The sequence below is a fragment of the Chelon labrosus genome, assembly GCF_963514085.1.
Source record: "Chelon labrosus genome assembly, chromosome: 13".
Classification (NCBI taxonomy): Eukaryota; Metazoa; Chordata; class Actinopteri; order Mugiliformes; family Mugilidae; genus Chelon; species Chelon labrosus.
The window spans coordinates 21302443-21321226 of NC_140346.1; the positions used below are offsets into that span (position 1 = coordinate 21302443).

An 18784-nucleotide genomic window follows, 5' to 3' on the forward strand; every position below is an offset into this window, starting at 1 on the left:
GCTAGTGCTTTTCCCCGTTGAGTCCGGAGTTTTGCCGCAGATAATGCGTTATTTAGAGGCTGCGTTTCGGTGCCCCAGTCACTCCCACTATATGGATATACGCGGATCTAAATATCGTCTGAACGACTCCAAATGACACCAGTTATATGGGTATGAGTAAACAATTTTTCAATTTATGCCAGAAGTAAGGTCCAGGTTGTAAAAAACGGTAATTCCCCTTTAAGTTACGCCATCGAGTCCTGGAGTACCCTAACCAGATGCAGTCTTCTCGCTCTATTGACCTTTTGGTAGTTTATGATAAATATGGTGACTGCTGAAAGGTGAAAACAAAACAGCATGAAATTAACATTAAGATGACATTTTCGAGAGGACGTGGTGATGTATGTGAAGAGTCAGAGAGCAACATCCACGTAGCAGATATGCGAGTTGAATGACCGACCAGAAGCCGAAAGGCTGACACAGATGAAAACTGGTCAGGGAGCTGCTGCATTTGCAGGTGAAAGGCAAACATGGGAAACTTGCTGCATGTAACGAACCTCCAGGAGACATCCTAGTTGACACGGTAAACAGCCGAGCAAGTGACATGAATGCACATTAGATCAAAATAGATGAACACAAATAAAAGCTGTGGGTGTTTTGTAATGAAGAGATGAAATGTCTCAACACTTGCAGATGAGTCACATCACTAATCTGAAAGGGTTTCCTCACGAAGGACAGGACTTTATTTACACAACTGATGTTCTTTGCACATTTAACAGCTGACTGGTTTGGAGAAAGCCCCCACCTCCTCTTTCTAGCCTCAGTGTATCTGTGAAGGTTCTCAGTCATCCAGGACATGGTGTATCCAAAAACGTATTAATGCATTTAGAGGAGAGAGAAAGTAGTTTATTTTCATTGTGCTCTCCTTTTTCATGTTCGACATTCGACACAACCGACAATTGCATTGCCAGATTGGTGGGAGACGGACGAGAGGCAGTTTTTATTATTATTATTATTATTATTATTATTATTTTCGGATGTCGGCCAGTTGTTTTGACGACCATGTCCGTCGGATCACGCCGTTCATTCAGCATGCACCCACACACAGTATGCTGGTCTCTACCCAAGAGAGACTAACGGTCACACTGCGAATATTAGCATCTGGGAGATTACAGAGCGGTAGCTAGCATTTGCACTTTACCGCATTAACCACACCTACTTTCAATGACTGACCATTCACAGAATAGAAACCAGACACCACATGAGAAAAAAAAGTTCTGCCTGGTTGATGTGTCAAGAACAAGCTGCGAGAACTCCCTAACGAGAAGCGAGAACAAACTTCCCGCCGAGTATGTAACAGCCCTAACTTATGAGAAACGTTTTTGCATAACCTCAGTGTAGGCTGTCAGCAGAGGGTCGACTGGGCTCCTGCATGCTTTAATAAAGGATAAAGGTTGATGTTCAGGACCAGGACCAGGGAGCAGAGGAACAGGCCTTCCACCTTAGAGCCCTTACATCTGAAGTGAGATGTCAGAAAATTATGAAAATGTCGACTGCTATTTGCACAAACAAAAAGTAAAGACCACATCTCTTAAGCACGATGCAAATAAACTACTTTTTCTCTCCTCTGAATGCATTTAAAAGTGGAATGCATTAGACCTCAATTAACTTCCAGAATAGGACAACTGACAGTCCATGTCACTTTGGATAAATAAAAAGCCCTTCAGAGTGTGGTAAATAACCGCAACGAAAATAAGCGAAAAACCGCCTCGTTTCAACACAGAACTGTTGGCTAAGCTCTTTAATGACCGGTTTGATTTAACAAAATACAACCCAGACATCAACCTTTGCTTCCTTTTCAAGAGGTCCAATTAATCAAGTAGTTACCTCTTTAATTAGCGAGTGACTGACTAGTGGGAAGAGGACAGAAGAACTTGTTTCTCGCCTCTGTCACCGGCTCCAACTAATGCGGTGTCAGGCCAACAAGAGGAGGGCGACCACTTACTGTCAGAGAGGGCACAGGAGGAGTGTGCAAACTTGAGATTGTGACACAAAGACTTTGTGACAGCGACAATTAATTGCAAGAGACTGTGTTTGGTGGGGTCCTGAGAAGGTTGACCCCCCCCTCCATGCCCCCTGTGTTGGGGATATCTCAGGGCAGCTCTTTTTGTCAACAGGTCTCATGTCAGGCTCAGGAGCTGCAAGACCTTTCATAGCCTGGGGACAAAACCATCTGGTTTTAACCAGGCTCAAGTCAGGATTTGTGGTGTGGAGTTTGAGGGGGGGAAAATGATGGAAAAGAGGAAAAATAAGCCCCATGTTCTCTGTGACTGGCTGTAGGAGAGAATTATCAGTGGGCCAGAGGTAGGATGGGGGTCACTCATAGCCTCAGGCAAATGACACTAAATTAAAAAAAAATAAAATAAAAAATGAATTACTCATTCAACACAACATATTTTCCCACTTAATTCAGGCTTACAGATGATGTTCTCCGGTTTAATCCTTCTCCTTCGTCTCTTTGTTTTTCAAAGAACAATGAGCTCTCAAGTAGTTTTGAGCTTCCAGATACGCAAACTACCTCCCTCCTCCTCCTCCAGCGCCTTTTGTCTTTAGCGCAAAATTGTTCTTCCCGTGTCTCTTGGTGCCCATCACAGTTCCTTGCCTCTATTAATTGTCCTTGTCTCGATGGGATATTTTCATCATACTACGGTTATTACTAATGTGCGGTGCATGTTAAATGATGTTAAATTACACAAGTTAAGATCTCGACACAGGTCACATTACCTGCCCCGGACTATTTATACACTTCGGTGAGCACCGTGTCCCTTAACAAATGAAAAAGGGGGGAAATTAAAGAATACATATTACTTTACTTATCCAAGGGTGGGGATTTCATTAAAGAGGGCAAGTAATCGAGCCTATGTAATCTTCATAATCGATACCAGAGATAAATGTGACTTTCACCAAGACTACGAGGGGACACCCTCAAAGCAGAAAGGTTAATGAGGAGTAGGAGATCAGGAACCTTAGTGGGATCCAGTTTAACCCCGTGGTACGGGCATCGATTGTAAAAACTCATCACAGCTAAAAGAACCTTTGCAAAGCAGAGTTAGGAGTGACAAGGTTACACTACACCGACTCTACAGACCTGCAAATGTGTACCCTGTATTTTTAACAACAAACGCAGATTGACTGCGAGCACTTTCATATTTGTTGTTTGGCATTCAACGGCAGTCTTTCAGCTTGTCCTTGAATATCTTCAGAGAGGCATTCTTGAATAACAATATATCTGGGGTTACCATATCTTTAATGTTTACCGTGTCAACATAAAAAGCTGTGTGTGTGTATATGTGTGTGTGTGTGTACCTTGTCTCCGTGTCCCAGGTGCTCGGTCTTAACGTCAGCTAGAGACTTCCAGTTGGTGTTTCCTCCCCCGCCAGCACCTTTCAACTCCGTCAGGGACTGTCCATCCATAGAATGGCCCTCCTTGTCGTACCTATGAGAAACAAAGTGAATACCAGTCACTGCTGATTTGACCCTAGGTAAAGAAAGTCCATGACAGATTCATTTGTTGGTTATGTCCTTTATTAATTTTGGACTATGAAGTGTCAGAAACCATTAAAATAATGTACAGTTTGAATAGTTTTGCTTATTTTGTTTGACTAAAGCCCCGTCCACCTGTAAAACAGGTACGTACTTGTCACTCATCACTTAGTAGCCGACAGCTGGCCACCAATGGGTTTTGCATGTTGTGGTTGCCTAGGTAACCTTCTTCTACCTTCTTGTTCCCCCTTCAAATATGACAGCGCTAGCTCTTCTTGCCATTATCGCTCTCTACAGGGGGGTTCATCAGCACAATAAAGTTGATAGGACGCTTGTGGCTTAACCTTTAGGGAACTAGTGGATTTGTGTCATATGTCAATCAACCGTATCGTGGTCGTGACTTCAGTCGCTGGAGACAGCTGAGATTAGTCCGGCTTTATGCTTGCGCACTTCGCATGGGCAAAGGTTTGTTCACCTATCATCACTCTGAATTTCATTAACATGCCACGATCTCAATGTCACATCGCTGCTCGTCTTTTCCCGTTTGCACCTGAATGCTTTAAAGCCAAAGCATTTAGTTAAGATAAGACGATCAAGAGAGAAGCAAATATTCACATATGAGAAAGAGGGGAGGGGCTTTTTGCTTTAAAAGGGTCTTTAAATGATGATCCATCATATAATTATCTTAATAGATGAAATTTTATTTTCAGTTAATTGCCTAGGCCATTAATCAACTTGCCGTTTCATCTTCATAATGTTAAAAGAGTGCAGTATGTGTCTCACTGTGAATAAAACACTGATCCAATACATCCAGAGATTTTTTTTTTTTACCCCACGGATTATTTTTCTTTGTCGAAATCTGTCAACTGGACAGCCAAGAGTTTAGAGGGATCATCCTGCCACCACAGTCTAGACCCTACAACTGTTTTTCCACTTGTGCAGCGATGGGGAAAACACACTGGTGAATAAAATCTGCTGAATAACTCATAAGTAAGTAAATACTTGTTAACTTTGTAAGAAATATTTTCCACTGGTCCTAATTTTGTTATTTAACGGCCCTCTCTACACTTCCGAAACCAAAGCAGGGGGCACAAAACGCTGCTGTTCACACGGCTGTCAGCAGACTGCAGGCTGTTCGTTTAACAGTCAGCTTAAAAAAAAAAAGAAGCTGTGTTTCAAGCAGAGAATCCGTTTGTGTTTGTCAAAGCAGGGATGGCTCATCTGAGAGCGCGGCTGGCTGGGAGGCTTGTGAAATGAATCAACAGCACAGGGACAGATGAGCTGGCCGGGGTCAGGGCTGGTACAGTGATATCAGAATCCCATTTTCACCCAATGTTCCCGGTAATTCAGGGAAGACAATCGGAAGGAGAAGGGGGAAGACAAGGGAGAAGGAGAAGAAAGATGGGTGGAGGTAAATTGTGGGTGGGAAAGAAAAAAAAATATCAGTTTAAAATGGGCACAGAGATCAATAGAGCTTACTAATCTGCTGGCCACAAGGCAGAAGAGTGGTGTGTAATAGGGTCGGGTTGTAAATATGGGGAGCATGCCTTGCTCCTGGAGGCATGACTAATTGAAAATATCCCCATTAACAGTTCAGAGTGTGGCCTGTGCGACACACGTGCAGCCTGTTTCCACACTTCTACTGACAGGTGCGAGCAATTCTTTCTGGTGGGTGGCAGAAATCTTCCTGACCAGGTACCTGCAGAGATCAGCTTTAATTGTACCTGCATCCAGTTGCATACGGTACCAAAGATATTCGGACATAAAAAAAAAAAATAAAAAAAACCCTAGCATTTCCTGCCATGACTTTGGCAGATAGCAAGGCTCCACATGGCTGCTCTGCACATCTGATTTGACAAATGCCCAAACACTCCAAAACACTCAACAAGATAGCACGGTGACAGCATTCAGTTTAAAATCCGCTGCCATTTTTAATCATAGAGTCGGGAGCGCAGGAAATTGAGGAGCACAAGAAACAGAAATGCCACAAAACAGTGATGTATTGTGATGAAGGAGACAAAAGCAGGACAAATGAGATCTGGCGGAAAATGTGCACCAGTCAAGTGAAAGCAAGGCACATCTCAGCTTAGAGCCGAAAAGACTTCAGCGAGGAAAACCCGAGATAGCCGACTGGAAGCTGGCAGACACATGCGTGTGCAAACGTCAGCGTGTCGACGGAAAAGGACAGTGCATGAGCAGAGACATGTCAGTGGAAGAGGCATGAAGGGATGATGGAAAAGTCTCAGTAAGCAATGTTCTGAGCTCAAGGCTAAGAATCTCAAGCCTGAGCCGAGAGTGGCGAACACACCACAAACACGATTACGCCATGTTGTGTGTGGCAAGGTGTTAGCCACTTCATCTGTAGTGACTGACATGCTGTCAAATATGGAACTGAAAGAAGCAACAATCGTTGACCGTATGTTTTTCTTTACTCTCATTTTCACAAAATTATTTCTTCTTATAATTGACACAGGCTGCAACTGTAGAAAACTGCAAGGTAAATGCATACAGCGGTCCAACATTAACATGTTACTTCTGCACCTCATGAACATTTCTGCATGCATCAGTAGACTCCCAGTAGAGCAACACAATAGTTGAATTTTAATGAGTTTTCCTATACAGAACTCCACAGAGAAAGTATATCATGTTTATTAATGTTCTATAGTTTCTTTGTCAAGAAAAGAAAAAGATTTAAATAGTGCAGGCATAAGGCAAATCTTTGCTAACTAAAGAAGAGCAACTGTTTTAACTAAAATACGAAAATCAAAAACTTCTACTAAACCTGTAGCGTAGGACTTTTACACATCAATTAACATCTGTTATATTCAAATCTTTGCCAGGCGTCATTACTAGAGTTGTCACGATACCAAAATGAGTAACCACGATACTATACCAGACAAAGTATCACAGTTTTATCGCGATACTGCGGCCTTTTTTTTATTATTATTATTTTTATGAACCGCAATGTATTTGTACAAGTTATAAATACTTATTACTTATAACGTTGAGCAAAATTAGTGGTGCCACTGACGACGACGCCGCGGCAGACTCAACGCTCGGGCTCGGTGCTTCTGCCGTGGTGAGCGTGTTGTCTCGTGTTTGTGACTGTAAGCCGTGCGCGCGTCTGGGCGAGAGACAGAACTTTAGCTTGTTGTTTGTTTTGAAGCGAATTTCTATCGAAGCGGAGCCGTCTTCATGGAGTTTGTTCTTGCCGGCAGAAACAGACGAACAGCCAATCAGCTAACAGACGGGCGGACCCAGCGTGCGGAAACAGCCTATCATATTCCCCGGACGTCACCAGTAACAGGCAACCAGCCAATCATTCAGCAGCGGTGTAGTTCGGGTGCAGTAGTTGCCATGTGGGTTTGTTTACAAGGGAGTAGCATGGGGAGAGTAGAGGCGGCTGCTATGTAGCGGAAACTGGCACCGGTAGTATAGCAATCCACGGTAGTACCGTCGTGTAGAATTTCTAGTATAGTAGGAACCGTTATGACTTGGCACCGCGGGGTACCGTGCAACTCTAGTCATTACTAATCAGCTCCAGGTAAATCTCCCTGTACACCTGATTGCTCTGCCAGAGCTGAAAATGGGAGCAACTGTTGTGATGGTGTCAGCTAGAGAGTAACTAAGAGTTTCAAATGTAACTACGGTTCTATGAACTCTGGATGACTGTCTCTGAGCTTCATATGTAGAATAAAATATAATCTAGTTAGTGTCCAAGAAAGTTTTATGTTCCAGATAAAAGGAACTCATCAAGAGGAAGGATTAGTCTTTAAACAGTTGAGATTTACTCTCACTGCCAGAAAGTTCCCGCTCTGTATCTTTACGTAGCGTGTACAACACATGCCTAGCCAGCATTTATTGATCAATTAATCTGGTGGTTGTTTTCTCATCTAAGCAATAATTGCTTGTTAATAGCAAGAAAGAAAATTAGAAAACCAATCAACAGATTAAAGAGTAAAGATATTTTATAAGCCATTATACATGACAGGCTAGACAACAAACACTCAAAATGGAGAACTGCAATAACAAAATAATTAGAAATAGTGCTTGAAGAATTATCAAATAAGAAAACATTTCTATTAAACGTCTGTCAGCTAATCAACTGGACACTCTTGACATAATGCATAATGTGTCTTAGTGCTAATTAAATGATAGCTCCTTAAGCCACTGAGCAGACCCAGAGATCAGCCTGCAGAGGGCCTTGGCTGAAAACATACTTTGACAGCTACCTCCTACATTTGTTTTAAATCATTCTGTAGCTCTGTTTATACCAAATTCAGCTCATAACAGAGCAGTTCAGGTCCTAATTATTATTATTATTATTTATCAATGCAGCAACATTTGGGTCCAAGTAAGAGCCTGTTTAATAATGAGGTATCTATCATGTTCACTAAACTGTAGAGTTGAAGCTTGTTTGCTCCTGGATGGACATAATTACTGCCCTAACTATGTCCTGTGCAGGTGAAAATACCGGAGTCATGCAAAGGAAGACAGGAGGACAATGACTACTTGGATTGGTGTGACTAAATGAGATAATAGTGCATGTATGGACAGTTGGACTGCGTCAAAATCAGAGAATCAACCCGACAACGTGCAGCTAACGGGGAAAAGTGACTGCCCTGCCTGACAGTATGGAGAAAAGCAGCAAGATCATCTCTAAATGTGCTGTTGCCACCTAATGGACAACTGCATCCACGCAGTCAGGTTAAAGTGGAAATGTGAAGTCTGATACTGACAGAGATCATTTGAATTGGCAGCCTGATAAACCTCTGATAAGCCAACAATGCACAATTCTGTTAAAACCATTTTCATCTCTGCAAGACAGTTTTGTGCGTCGCTAACGTGATGCTGAGCGACCGGGGATATAAACACACCGACAAATGCTGAGCAGAACTGCTAACACTCGAGTCTGAGACGACGGCCCACCAAGGATAGACTATTCATTTGAGTTAATCCCAGAGGTCTGCGTTTAAACATAAGCAAATTAAGACGCCTCAGCAGGAGTGAAACTATGATGCATCAGCAACCTTGACAGAAGCAAAAGTTGTTTTTTTCCTTTTGGTTTAGGGAGAAAAGGCTTCGGGTTCTTTCATCAGGTTTATATCAAAAGATTTATTCAAATTTAATTGATTTGTTTCTTTCTTTTGAGTGCACTTCTTACAGAAAGATTATTATGAAACTAGCACAGGGAATGCAACCACCCTGAGACCAAGACTTATCAGCAACACAACAAAACACACATTATCTAGACCACAGTCAGCAGAGATCCAATCAAAACACAAACTAACTACTTACTATATTTCTCAGACAGCTCCTCTGCGAGTAGCCTCAAAATAAGGATGAATAACGAAGGAGGATACTCTTTCTCCCTCCTCTTCATAGGATGAAGCTGGCTGTGCTCCTGCTCTCAGTCATGCTACATAACGATCTTGTCTTCCTGCCATGGTTCACACTTGGTTCAACTTGGGGATTAATGAGTCAGATCTGGCCTCCATCCATCCATCTATGATTTTTAAACTTGACTTTAAGTGGATGCAACCTTGCAGGAGCCCACCACCCAAAGACGACCCAAGATGGGTCCTCTTCTTCAGTGGGGGGAAAACCCAACAGAAGAATTTAAGGATCATTATCTCTGGCCGTCCAAGTGAGAAGCTGCAGTAAGTGGAGAGCAACCTTCTGTCATTAAACAGGAGAGAGCACAAGAAGTGTACGAGGCGCAGAAATGAAGTGATTCAGGACTTGGCTTAAGACCAAGGAGTGGTAACAGATCTTTTTCTGTCTAAACCTATTCCATATAATGTCATTACAAAACCTTAACAGCAGCTGACAGTGGTGACCAGATAAATGAAATAAACTATTTAGAGAAACAGAGACTGATGCTAAAACTACTATAAACACCAGTTAAGACATCTGATTAAACAATATTAAACATATTTTCTGACCTGCAAAGCAAAGTCATTTCACTGCCCTGATTATGCTGATTACATTCTCTTATCAACTATAAATACTCCGAGGCTGCAGTGAACTTGTCACCGAATAAATATGAACTGTTTACTGACGGTTATATCTCGGTGTAGGGCAGGCGCTGGCATTGGAAAGTAAATAAATGAAACCCTTCGGATCGAATCGATTGCATCTCCCACTCACAAACACAGACATTTGCCTTCATGTCAGAAAGGAGGGGTCAGACACAGCCTGCTTAAGTAGGATCTATAAAGAGGACAGATCAATCAGTGCGCCATAGTGCTGGAGAGAGGTTAAGTATCAGCCCCCACCCTCAGTATATGTGAGCACTGTCTCATCTATCAGTCATGTGCCAACACAGCCTAGCAAAAAGCATTTTATCCTCACCGCTGGTATAGAGAAAAACATACGTGCATCGATCAGGCATAACATTACGACCACTGACAGGAGACATAAATAACACTGATCATCTTGTGACAATACAATGTTCTGCTGGGAAAGTTTTGGACCTGGCATCCATGTGGACCCACCTAGACCAGACCAGACACCCCCACCCCATAGCAATGACACTCCTTGATGGCAGCAGCCATCCTCAGCAGGATGCAGCCTGACACACAAAAATGGTTTAGGAACAACTAAAAAAACATAAACAGCAGAAGGTGTTGACCTGGCCTCCAAATTCACTAGATCTCAAGCTGATCAAGTATCTGTGGGATGATCCACTGAGGCCCCTCCCCTCAACCCATAGGACCCAAAGGCCCCCACTAACAACATCCTGTTACCAGACACCACAGGACACCCTCAGAAGGTCCATGTCCATTCTCTGATGAGTCACAACTGTTTTAGAGGCACAAGGGACACCTACACAATATTAGGAAGGTGGTCATAATGTTATGCCTGATCGGTGTTCATTTATTTTTGGCTATATTATCCTTCAGGGAGAGGAAATAACTTGGGGGAAATAATATTTGAACTGGCACAAAAAGCATAAAAGCTTAAGTGTTTCTCTATATATAATGGCAATGACAGAAAATAGGAAATAATTGGATTAGTGTAATATCCTTCAACTTTTACTTTCAATAAGTTCAACTACAGTAATACATGACTACAGACTGCCAATATGTTTTAAAGATCAAGACCTCTTAGCTAATTTCTACACAGTCCTGTGCGTTTAGTGAATACACACACGCAATAACATGTACACACACACACACACACACTACGCAATCTCACACTCACACATTAGAACAGAAATGCTACAATCAACATAATCACACAGAAATGAGTCTGGATTTCATTTCATCTGGAAAGGCGATTAGAGGAGTAAAAAACGCATTTCCACAGATTAAGCATGATTTCCATTTATGTGTAATGCTTCATTGAAGCTCCCCCCACATTGTGGCTAATGGGGAAACGCTAATCTTGATAATGAGAATCAGAGCATGCTCTCTTGCTCTCTCGCTCTCTCTCTCTCAACTTGGCAAATGGAAACTTGCCATTTAAATCCTCTGACTTCTCCAATTTCTATCATAATATTTGCATGCAAGAAGCTACCATTCGGCGGGCGACATACATAAGAGAAGGCTTCTGACATTAAATGTATACTAAGGGTAACACTGTATGATCTAAAGGCGATGAGAAATGTATGTAAGCACTTGTTAAAGCTCAAATTAAAGAAAGAACTTTTTAAGTCCAAGCCTCAACTTCAAGGCATTTCCAAGAACATATAACTAGAAAAAACACACACACACACGTCTCGTTTACTTACCAGCCTCTGAGCTTGAATGCCTCAGGGATGTCTGGGTTAATCATCAGGGTGCTGTTGAAGGATGCAGAGAGTGACCGGCCTCCAAAATCTGAAAGCTTTGCCGCCTTGATGGCTACAATGGGCTGCCCGGCGCCGTCAAACTTTTCTGCCTGTGCAAAGAAGCAAATATGGTTTTAACAATGAAACCAGGACTCGAATTTGTTTGTTTGGATTAGATCCTTTCTCTTTTTACTAAGTTATTTTAGGACTGACAATCTACAATCCGTGCACAAAGTCACATTTACTAATTAGCACTGGACTCAAAGTAAAGTTTTGCAGGTATGTGGTTACAAGAAATTGGGACAAACTGTAATAGTAGGTGAAAAGTCAGGGAAACAGCAACGTTATTACAACTGGACGTGAAGCAAATGTCTTGACAAACTTATATTTAAAGAAGTATTTTACTAAAAGATATAAATATCAACCTCCCTGAGGCGAAACAAACAAAAAAACAAAACAAAACAAAGAAAAGTCACCTTGATTTTTTTCCCACTTGCATAATTTTTCTGTGAACTTTGATGCTCTTTTCTATAATAACCTGAAGGGGCTAACTGAGGAACATTAATTCCAGGAGGAGGAGAGGGCCACAATAAAGCCTTCATATATGTGGCAACACGTCTCAGAGTCATTGTTCTTTATAAACTATACATCCTGTGTACATCATCATGTCCCTCCAGGAAATGGGCATCTGTCAAACAAATAAACAAACGGGGAACGCTGTACCTCCTGTCAGGGAGAAGGAATAAAAAACAGTGGTGCACTCAGCACAGTCCCTATGAGCCACAGGTAAAAATCAACTTGAGGAGCACATTTAGTTTAATACCCGGTAACAGGATATTTAGACAATAATTTCAACCTTGTCTGCTTCTATTAAACAACGTGCACATTGTTAAATAGCTTCAGTTCTCAAGTTGTTGAACTCTGACCACCAAATGCACCCAACCATTTTATTTTTTATTTATTTATTTTTTTTTTAAATTAAACACCTTCTTGATATAATTCTCACCAAAAACCTAAGATTTCAAGTGTCACAAATGCAGCACTGGTATCATTGTGCTCATGCCCCGACTGTGCTGCAGCTTCACTCCAGAGTCAATCGTTTATAGTGTCTGATTTAATGCCTCGACAATAAATAAAAAAAAAAGAGCCTTAAAGGTTCTGTTCATATCTGTCTGTTCTCAGATGATGATTAATAATAAACCCTGGTTTCTTCTCAGGATGCCTAACTGCTCAACTGTAAGCCGGCTGGTGCAGGGTAAGCCTGGCACTGATTTTCACCGATCCTGACACGACGTCTCCGCTCCATTACACATTTCAGCTTCAAAGTCTATACTCACTTCCTCTCCCCACAGTGTGACAGTCACCAGCTTCCCAGACATGTCCATCAGACTGAGGGTTCTCTTAGACACCTCGCGGTTGGTCTTGGTTGTGAGACGGGTCACCTCGTCGACGCTCTTGCATATTCCAATCACATCTGTAATAAAAATCACGGATTTCATTTTCTATCCTCGTCTGATTTACAGTTCACACATGAAATATTTGTTATATGTTGTACATACTATTCTCAAAAAGACCATAATTTAATCTGCTTTCATTTGAAACAGTTCCCCAAATAAATGCATCATAGATATAACCTATAGTTTCCAGCACAAACTGACTCAAGGGGATAACTTATTCACTCATTTCAAGTCGAGTGCAACATCCCAGGCCAGACTACAAGGCACTTACACCCCCAGTACTGGAGAGAAACCAAGAAGTGGGCTTTAATTGTTTCCACGAAGCAATTCATCAAGCGTACTTTGTTGACTAATACGGTTAAACATAATGGAAGCCATTATTGTAAAGTTATAAGAGCGGGCATCATTATCATCATCTTTAAACTCCACCCAAAGAAGAATTAACGCTTCAGGACTTGACGCTGAACGAGTGGCACGGCGGAGAGAAATTACTCCCACGGCAACACAAGCAGCAGTGTTTAATAAAAGGAATTATGAACACACTCCTCATTATTACTTCATGCTACCAGTGGCAGCAGGTTCTCATCGGCGCTGCCATAGGGCCCAGAGTCAATCTGCACTACAGGCTATTACTGTCATCAGTATTATTAATACCACTTTTATCTCTGGCTCGTATGGTGCCATTACCTCAACCTCCCAGCATACATCGGCTCCACTTCCTACTCCAGACTCTAGCCTCAGCTTAAGATGGCTTATTACTGGATGCTTAGGAAAACCTAAAACGCCTCAGCAGGAGCTGGGCTCTGAGCGTCAGTCGGCCGGTTTGTGCTTTTTACAATACGCAGTGCTTTAGAGAATCATAATCGTCACAGAGCCAAAGGAAAACGATCCGCACTTGTACTCCAGGAATGACGGAAGACACAAACATAACCTGTTAGTTTGACGCACAATATATTCACTGATGGACGCTTATATTATCGCTCCCCTGCGCACTGTTATGATACTTGGCTCTCTCTAGTTTAGGGTACAGAATAAATAAGACAACGTCCACATGAATGTCTCATAAAGTGGACAGGCAAAACATGATCCAGCATTTCAACAGAAATTTTGTTTTAATTAGACATAGCATCCTACTACGGCAATGCAGCACTGGGATTAACTGAGCCATAAGATCCGTCTCGAAAGGGTTTACAAGGCCTGGTTCAGAGTCATAAGTCAGAGTATAGGAAGACTTGGTGGGTTTCTCAAGATCAAAATCAACATCCATTCCTTAAATTTGCTTTGGCCTTACAGACTGTTTGTACAGTATGTAATACATGAGATAAGGTGGTTTGGGCGGGTGGAAGGATTAAAAGAATGGACATTTTTAGGGAACCGTAAGAATTGGAATAAACAGGAAGCAATGTTTTACTTAATTAAGAAAGATTTTTAACCTGCTGGGACTGAAAGCTAAATTTAGAACTGTTGTTGTTGTTAGAGCAATATCTGGGAAGGTTTGAAGTTGTTTCACTGTACAAATACCTAGAAGCTAGGGCTGGACAATATGGACCAAAAGTCATACCCCGATACATTTAGGCTGAATATCGATATACGATATAAATCCCGATATGGAGCTTTTTCGGGTTGCGACTGGGACTGAAAACAAAGCATTGTGGGAGACTGATTACTTTCGACGTAATGCAACAGGGATTTGTGTTTTATTTGCGACAGCTGGACATGTCTCTGTATTTTATTTTATTTTATTTTTCTTCATAGGAGAAGAAACTAACGTCTGGGGCCTTAATGACACAGGATCGGTTCAGAAATGCTCGGGCAGCTCATTACTCCCTCCTTACCAACAATGGCATCCTTGTCTTTGTTCTCCAAGTCACCGATGGAGACAAAGTCACACTGCACCATGGGAACGTCGCCGCTGTCTTCGCAGGGGATGACGGTGGACTCTCCGTTGAGTGTCATTTCGTAGTCATTCTTCACCGATGTGTACTGCTTGTTGGCGATCTTCAGGGAGCCCTTGGAGACGTAGTAGACCTGGCGCGTACAGACAGGTGAACTGCGTGTTAATCAGAGACCTAGGGAACATTTTACCTGACTGAACGGTGCAAACAAGATAGGACTTCAGGCAGTCGAGGGGGGATCAACAAAGGCTGGCAGATCATCATAAGCTGCTTATTATATGGGTACAGTGCAGCCAGATGACTCATTCAAAGTCTCAGTGGTTTTAACTCAAAAAGTACTGGCAGCTGTTGATAGAGCCGTTGGCAGCCAAATCTGCAGTTCTGGCAAATAATTAGGACATGCTGCATCATCATCATCTGGAGGAACGTCTCACCTTGCCAACCTCTATGAGGCTGAAGAACTTGTCCACCTCTTGGTTAAAACCAGTCACTCGTATCTCTCCCTGTAACAAAATATAAAATACGGTTAACATTAAAAGGTAGGACAGGCACAGATTTTCCAGCTTCTTGGGATTTTATTTGCTCAGCACTCACGCTCTCGTCAACAATCTCCATGGAGAAGAGTTTGCCATCTCCCCGAGAGTTGCTCCACGTGCGAATGCCGCTCTTGTTGGTCACACGGGCGCGGACGGTCCACCTGTAACACAAGAGACCAGTCTGAGCTGCTGCCTGTACCCCAAGAGCCAAGAACGTCAGGCTATATGTGGATGTATTACATTCATTTATTCAGTCACCATCGCAAGCCGTTAATAATATTTGCCTCCTCTGCAAGAGGCTTTTCAGGGACATTTGATTAGTCACTGGAGAGAAAAGCAAAGGTGTAGCTAATGACATTAACGCTGGCATACCTAAAAAGACATTTAGGTGAGCCAAGAAGTCTGCGGTACGAGCACAGCGCTGGCATTACTCAATAGGATGTAGTCATTTAGAAATTTCATTGTGTCACCCTCTAAAAATTCTTGTCGCTTACAATAAAGGTGACGTGGTAAAGCCTGAACAATACAGGATATGTAGGTCAATAGTAATGTTCATATTGAAGCCAGAGCTTTTTAAACTTGAAAAATAAAACTGCTATGCTCACTAACAGACAAACTATGTATTGGAAATATGTATGAGATTGAATTCAGTCACATCATACTTTTTGTTATTCATCTACTTATTTATTATAGTAGACACGAGTGCCAATATGTTTTTCCATAAGGTGGATGGGCCAGTTAAATCTGCTACTGTACTTAGATTTATATATACTTGGTCACAGTAGGTTTATAGATAAATAAATAATAAAATACAATAGTATAAGCAAAAAATATACACGATTTGCATATGTACAAATCTTCCAAAAAATAGAAATCTACACTATATACTAGGGCTGAACGATTTGGGAAAATAATCTAATTGCGATTTTCTTCCCCAATATTGCGATTTAATATTTATTTTATCCTCTTTTTTTTCCCCCAACAAAACATAATGAATGATTTAATTATGAACAACACAATATTAGATACATTTAGTGTAAAATGTTCTTTCCCATAGGCTGGGCCTATTTTAAAAGATGTATGACTTGAAATAAATGACTTTTGATTTTTATTTAACTGCTCATTACAGAAACATCTGTGGCTTTGTCGCTGTGCATTTAAAGGGAAACTACTGTTTTTTCTACAACCTGGATCTTATTTCTAGCATAAAATATCGTTTACTCACCAATATCACTTTCATTTGCACTTGTTCAGGAGATAATTAGATCAGCGTATATCCATATAGTAGGAGTGGTCAGGGCATCGAAACACAGCCTCTAAATAACGCATTATCTGCAGCGAAACTCGTTCATACCGGCAATACTTTGTTATGATATGCTAGTGCTATTCCCCGTTGAGTCCGGAGTTACGTGTTAACATCCCGGATAATGTCTTCTGACCTCTGAGCGGCGCGCGCACCCGCTACGGTCGGCTTGTTTACCAGTAATTTTCTACTGCTATGGTTCGTCCACAACCTCAAAGTCGAGCAAATATTCAGCCATGTTGCAAAAAACACAGCAGTAGCAAATTACAGGTAAACAAGCCGACCGTAGCGGGTGCGCGCGCCGCTCAGAGACATCATCCAGGTCAGAAGCTTATCATCCACGTCGCTCCCGTCACGTGACCACCTTGTCATCGCGCAAGTTGCGATTAGAAAATCGCGTTTTATCATATCGCGATATTATCGCAAATGCAATTAATCGTTCAGCCCTACTATATACAGATGTAAGTTCTAGTACTATGTCTAATTAGATCCGACTGTAACTTACACAACAAACTAAAGTTTACACTGAACAGAGCAGATTCAGCGTCTCAACAGAACGTAAAAGAAAGACTGACATCTGCACGACTACGGTGGTGAACTGTACTAGTAGTCATGTTGCCGTTTCCTCATCTCGTGTTTTCAGACAGTGAAGGCTCCACAGAGCAGATGCTAATGGCTAATACGTCAACGCTGCTTTCCAGTCCATTAACAAGTGGTGAGTGTGTATGTAGACCTATACAACTAAACCATATAGATTTCCATCAGTACGTTCCTCTAAGTGGGCGTAAGTAACCGTTTGCTGATAATTGTAATTGGAAACGTAGCTATATTATATTTATTACTCAACTTTATGTATGCTAATGAATGTTAGAATATAGTAACGGACATGTTACTGTCTAATTAGGTCAACACAAAGGCCTGAATAAATCCTGATGTTTGTGATGAATATTATCTTTTGCTTAACCTTCAAGTAAATGAGTTCATGTTCAGTATGTTGAAAGATTAATGGCAGATGTTATTATTTATTGGTAAATTAACCAGGATTAATCGACTCCTCAGAAAATAATCTGTTGAATAAACTTATTCGAAGCAGTTCCAGTCACATCTACAAACTTCTGACAATTCCCAGGCACTTGGAAACACACTCACTTGGACTGGTAGGGGTTGAGGCTGGCGATGGGCACAACTTTGGAGCTGCCCCCCGGTGTATTTGGCATAGCAGATGAAGCCTTCTTCCCAAAGTCTCTGTTGAAACCTTTATTCACTGTTGGAGGAATGAGGAGAAAAATAAATGATCCATGAAGAGCACTGATGGAGAGGAGTCAAGAGAGAGGCACATGCATTATTCATTAGAGACAAATTACAAAAATCCAATTTCTTTGGATTGCAACTGCTCGATCACTAATTATCTCACTTCATGAGTATTTTTTTTTTTCTTTTCTAACCAAAGAAAAACCTACTGACTTAGAGTAAATTTACCATCAGTGACTCTCGAGAAAGCAGGAAAGACCTGACCAAGAAACAAAAATCAAGCTGCTGGGAGACGTGTGATCCAGCATTTTAGTGAGAAGGATGATTCACATTTCACAGAATCAGGGCAGAGTGTGAAATGCTATAACAAACTGGAGCTGCTCTTCCCCCGGAGAGCGCTGCTGCCTGACTTTGAGATTCCCCCCCCCCCCGTTTGAACAAGCTCTGCACATTTGATTTGTGTGCGTCTCACGCCGAGGATTAAAGTTCAAAGTGTCCACTTAAGTCCTTCCACTTTGCCAACTACTGCACTTCTGGTAATTAAGCCCCCAGATCAAGTAGCACACACAGAGAAATGAACAATGACTGTGCTGATGAGGAGGGTGGTTGCCACAATCTCAATTCTCACACGGCAGATTAGAGGGATGAACACCTGCTATGACACACACCACAAGACGGCAAAACCCTTCTGACAGCTGTACTTGCACACCTCTCCCGGTCCAAGTTATTTGCCATGTCGTGTTTCAGCGCGTATCTCTCATAAGAACAACTGACAGTGTTTGAAAAATGAAAATCTATCTCAACAAGAGTGTCAAAATCATTTGTGTCCTGTAAATCAATGGGAGTACTGTAAGCAGTAGAAGAATGCTGCCATCTGGTGGTCACTCAGTTCATGTTCAGAGGTTTTAAATAACAGCTTGCACTCACCTTCATTTTTATTTTGTGGCTGCAGTGGAGGTCGGATTTCAGGGACTGGAGCTTGAGCAGGCTGTGGGCCTTTACTCTGGCCTGCAAGGAGGACACCTTGACATTAGTATTATCCTGTC

General features: G+C 41.9%; 1 protein-coding gene across 1 annotated transcript in view; it reads right to left on the reverse strand.

The window, feature by feature from the left end:
• The window catches only part of rpa1 (replication protein A1), a 30037-nt gene that overhangs the window by 9173 nt on the left and 2080 nt on the right, over positions 1-18784 (reverse strand). The window contains exons 6-13 of the mRNA XM_084559118.1: positions 18666-18746; positions 17637-17751; positions 15243-15345; positions 15083-15151; positions 14589-14781; positions 12634-12770; positions 11258-11406; positions 3346-3475 (exon numbers count right to left, since the gene is read on the reverse strand). Coding sequence (XP_084415244.1) covers positions 3346-3475; positions 11258-11406; positions 12634-12770; positions 14589-14781; positions 15083-15151; positions 15243-15345; positions 17637-17751; positions 18666-18746 — 977 coding nt within the window. The remainder of the gene's footprint in view (positions 1-3345; positions 3476-11257; positions 11407-12633; positions 12771-14588; positions 14782-15082; positions 15152-15242; positions 15346-17636; positions 17752-18665; positions 18747-18784) is intronic.